Source organism: Crocodylus siamensis, chromosome 2, assembly GCF_052110815.1.
Source record: "Crocodylus siamensis isolate JL-2025a chromosome 2, ASM5211081v1, whole genome shotgun sequence".
Lineage (NCBI taxonomy): Eukaryota > Metazoa > Chordata > Crocodylia > Crocodylidae > Crocodylus > Crocodylus siamensis.
Window position 1 is genome coordinate 91566068 of NC_143396.1, and position 4644 is coordinate 91570711.

Below are 4644 nucleotides of genomic sequence, written 5' to 3' on the forward strand. Positions count from 1 at the left end.
CTCCTTTCTTCACCCCCTCCCACCACTTCACCCCGCTCCCCCACACCCACACATCCACACAGCCCTCTCTCCTCCTTTCCCTGCGTCCCCCCAAAACACATACACACACACACGCATACACACGTACACACACATACGCACATGCACACACACACGCACACACACGCCCAGGTAGACACACATATACATACACACACACACATAACCATACACACTCACGCGCCCATACACATATGCACACGCATACACATACACACGTACACTCCCCCGTCCTCGCCCTCCGCTCTCTCCCTCGCCCCCACCCCAGCACCCTCTCCTTCCCTCGCCCCTCCCTACCCCTTCCCCAGCCCAGTGTATGTGTGTGTGTGTGAGTGTGTGCGCGCGCGGGGGGCGGGCGGCGGCGGGGCGCATGCGCGCGCCGGGTGCGAGCCCCTTCTGCCCCCGTCCAATCGGCGCGGAGCAGCGAGGCGCAGAGGCAGCGCGCCCGCCCCGCCGCCCAGTGCCCCCGATGCCTCTTGTGCACGAGGCACCTGCCGGGCCGAGGCGCGCGGCGGCGGCGGCGGCGGCACCTGCAGCGGCACCGGCACCGGCACCGGCACCGGCACCGGCGGCGGCGGAACAATAGGGGCGCCAGCAGCGGGCTCCCCCCGCGGGGCTGCGGCGGAGGCAGCGGCCGTGGCCGGGGCAGGGCCGGGGGGGCAGCGCGGCGGCCGGGCGGGGCCGGGGCTGGGGCACAGCGCGGGCGCGTAAGCGGCGGCTGCGGGGCAGTGCCCGGGCGGGAGCAGCGCGGACCCCCCCCCCTTCCCCTGCCGGCTCCGGCCCCGCTCGGCCGCGAGGATGATGATGATGTCCCTGAACAGCAAGCAGCCCTTCAGCCTGCAGCCCCACGGCGGCGGCGGCGTGCACGAGCCCAAGTACTCGGCCCTGCACGCCGCCTCGCCCTGCCCCTCGGCCGCCCCGCCCGCCGCGCCCGCCGCCAGCTCGCCCAGCGCCAGCCGGGGCGGCGGCAGCAGCGCCAGCAGCACCAGCAGCACCAGCTCCAGCACCAGCACCAGCTCCAGCACCAGCTCCGAGGCCATGAGGCGCGCCTGCCTGCCCGCGCCGCCGGTACGTGCAGTGCCCAGCCCCTGCCCGCCGCCCGCGCCCGCCGCCCCGGCCCCTTGATCTTCGCCTCATCCTCCCCCGTGAATGCTGATGACCTGGGAGGAGGCTGGGCAGGGCCGGGCCGGGCCGGGCGCGGAGGGAGGCGAGTCCCCCGCTGCCAGTAACGCTGCCTTGTCTTTGCCCTTGCAGAGCAATATATTCGGCGGTCTGGACGAGAGCCTGCTGGCCCGCGCGGAAGCTCTGGCGGCGGTGGATATCGTGTCCCCGGGCAAGAGCCACCACCATCACCCGCCCCACCACAGCCCCTTCAAGCCGGACGCCACCTACCACACCATGAACACCATCCCCTGCACCTCGGCCGCCTCCTCCTCCTCCGTGCCCATCTCGCACCCGTCCGCCCTGGCCGGCGCGCACCACCACCACCACCATCACCACCACCACCACCAGCCGCACCAGGCGCTGGAAGGGGAGCTCTTAGATCACCTCACGCCCGGGCTGGCGCTCGGGGCCATGACGGGACCGGACGGCTCGGTGGTGTCCACCCCAGCCCACGCTCCCCACATGGCCAGCATGAACCATATGCACCAGGCGGCTCTCAGCATGGCCCATGCCCACGGGCTGCCCTCTCACATGGGCTGCATGAGCGACGTGGACGCGGATCCGCGGGATTTGGAAGCCTTTGCCGAGAGGTTCAAGCAGCGGAGGATCAAGCTGGGGGTGACCCAGGCGGACGTGGGCTCTGCCCTGGCCAACCTGAAGATCCCGGGCGTGGGCTCCCTGAGCCAGAGCACCATCTGCAGGTTCGAGTCCCTCACCTTGTCCCACAACAACATGATCGCCCTCAAGCCCATCCTGCAAGCCTGGCTGGAGGAGGCGGAGAAGTCTCACCGGGAGAAGCTCACCAAGCCCGAGCTCTTCAACGGGGCGGAGAAGAAGAGGAAGCGCACCTCCATCGCTGCTCCCGAGAAGAGGTCCCTGGAAGCCTACTTCGCCATCCAGCCCCGTCCCTCCTCGGAAAAAATCGCGGCCATCGCGGAGAAACTCGACCTCAAGAAGAACGTGGTCCGGGTCTGGTTCTGCAATCAGAGACAGAAACAGAAACGAATGAAATACTCCGCTGGGATTTAAAGTCTCCGGGGGCTGGCTTTCTTTCTTGTTTTTTGTTTTTGTTTTTTTAAATAAAATTAAACAAAAAAACTAAAATCAGCAACAAGACACATTTTAATGATTCGCTATAGTGAGAGAGAGAGGGGCAGAGAAGCACAGAGGCAAAAAGACCTAGGGAGAGAGAGAAAGAGACTGGCAAACAAGAAGTAAATTGTCAAGTTTAGGAAAGTTCCCCCTTGAAGAGACCCCCTGCTTGTTCACAGTGACTCAGTATCACCCAGAGACTGACTTGTTGAAGGCAGATCAGAAATCCTTTTTAAAGGACCGAAGACGTACCAAGTAAGATTTGTTTTTATTCTTAAAGACATCACCTATGTTCAAATTTAAAATAAAAAGTACACTTTGCAGCTATTTTTCAGAGAATAAATTGACTCCAGACTGAAACTTTAGAGCTGAGGCTTCTACCAGTAGAGATTCATCTCAAAAGTATTTTGATTTAAGAAAAAAAAATAAAAAAAGATGGCAGGTTTTTCTGCATTTACACTGCATATTATAAATATATATATATTTTTACTGTGGTTATTATGCTTTTCCTTCTCTGAAGTTATAATGCTTAGGGAAAGAACTGATCCTGCTGTGCTCACTGGTCTTCAGAAGCTATTATTAGATTATTGCCAAACAACCCCTTGTAAATTATTAATTTATCTCTAGCAACTTCATTTTGTGCTCATTCTAATTAATTACACCTCTTTAATCTAAGTCTTGATAAAAGTAAAAAAAATAATGATATGGATAGTGCAAATCAAATATTTTGTGTTGGTAGAATTTATGAACTTAAGCATTTTTCTTCTTACAAAAAAAAATCCCTTTTGGCCATCTGTAAATTGTCACCTAAAACTAAGATTTTTTCTCTGGCAAGTATTTCTTATTTGTAAGGCGTTGGCACTCCATGGTAGATGTCTACATTATTTGTGTAGCCTGATTCACTGTCCGAGGCATTTGTTTACTGCGTTACATATTTAATGGGGATTCCCATATTGTCCCCACCACACACTCCTAAGGCGAGAGAAGAAGTGGCTGAATAGGTGCCAGCGTGGGGTTTTGCTGCTTCAGGTTTCTTTCCATCACAGTATTTATCCTTCTGAATTTCGGAGCTCGTTCACAACTAACTGTGTTCAGAGCGGCTGGGTTTTTCTTTAGTTCTCTTTACTGCAATACTTTTACATTGAGGAGAACCTTTTTTTTTTTCCTTTGGAGGTTTGTTTGTAGAAAAGCCAAATTTAAATTTAAAAGCGAGAGAGAGAGAGAGAGAGAGAATGAGAGAGAGAGAGAGACAGTGCACTGCTTGTAAATTCACATCGTTTGGTACAATTCTTTTGGAACAACAAGAACAAAATGAAGGTACTTGAATCCTGGTACCTCGATGTTTTGTAAATATTTCATTCGAATTGACGCACATATAGATATATTCTTACAGATTTCGCTGTACCGCTGTTCTATCTGAGACGATTTGAAGTCTTTAAGTTCTGTACACGATACGATTTCGTTGGGGTTTTTTGTTACTAGAAGCTTTATTTATTAGAGTAATGTGTTCGGTTATTTCCAATGTTGTTGAATTGTCTTTCATTAAAAAAGATTTTAACGTTTTATTGGCAAAGTATGCTTGCTGGGTTTTTCTTTCCCTTAGAAAAAAAAATCGCTACTGATCTTAAATTGCATCCGGATCTCATATATCTGTAAATAGAAGCGGGAAGACTATTTTGATTCTTTTAATGAATCTTTTATCGCTCCTGCCAGAAATCAGGTCTTTCAGGCTGGGCGAGGGGTGCTTTAGAGTCGGAGCTGGCATTTATCAAACGACCTGGTTTCGGGGGAAGAAGATGGGGGGCGGGGGACCTGTGCATCTGGCGTGTTCCTGTTGTGCTTGTCCACTCTGGCAGATAGCAAAGCTCCCTACAAGCCAGGGGTGTGCTTAGTGTTCAGCCCGTGGCCGGCGAGAGCCCGAGGAGCAGGTGCTGGGCGCGGGGTAGGAGGAGGAAAGGGAGCCCGGAGGCTGGAGGGAGGCAAAGAAGGACTGGGGCATGCTGGGTCCCGGGAGCTGAGCTCCAGAGCCGCAGCACCCTTCCAGAATAACAGGCGAGGCGATCAAAGGCTGGTGCGGCAGGGGCTGCGCGGGTGCCCCCCCGGGCCGTGTCCCCAGCGGGTCCTTAGCAGACCGGACAGAGGCGGGGGCCGCTAACACGGTGGAGACGTGCTCTAAGCGGGAGGTGGCAGGAGGGCTCCGGAGCACTAGTGCCCTCGCCCACCTCGTGAAGTGGGGAGGAGGAAAGCTGGTGGGGGCTGAGATCAGCTTGTAAATCGAGGATCTGAGCTGCTGGTGCTAGCAGAAGAGCCGCGGGCGCTAGATGCAGCCCGCCCCGGCAGCCCGGCTTC

The 4644-nt window shown here is 55.7% G+C and overlaps 1 protein-coding gene across 1 annotated transcript; it reads left to right on the forward strand.

The window, feature by feature from the left end:
* Nucleotides 1–837: 837 nt before the first annotated feature.
* On the forward strand, nt 838–3754 carry POU4F2 (POU class 4 homeobox 2). Its single transcript, XM_090034722.1, has 2 exons — nt 838–1107; nt 1294–3754. The coding sequence occupies exons 1-2, from the start codon at nt 838–840 to the stop codon at nt 2230–2232; spliced, it is 1209 nt and encodes a 402-aa protein (XP_089890848.1). The 3' UTR covers nt 2233–3754.
* The last annotated feature ends 890 nt before the right edge of the window (nt 3755–4644 follow it).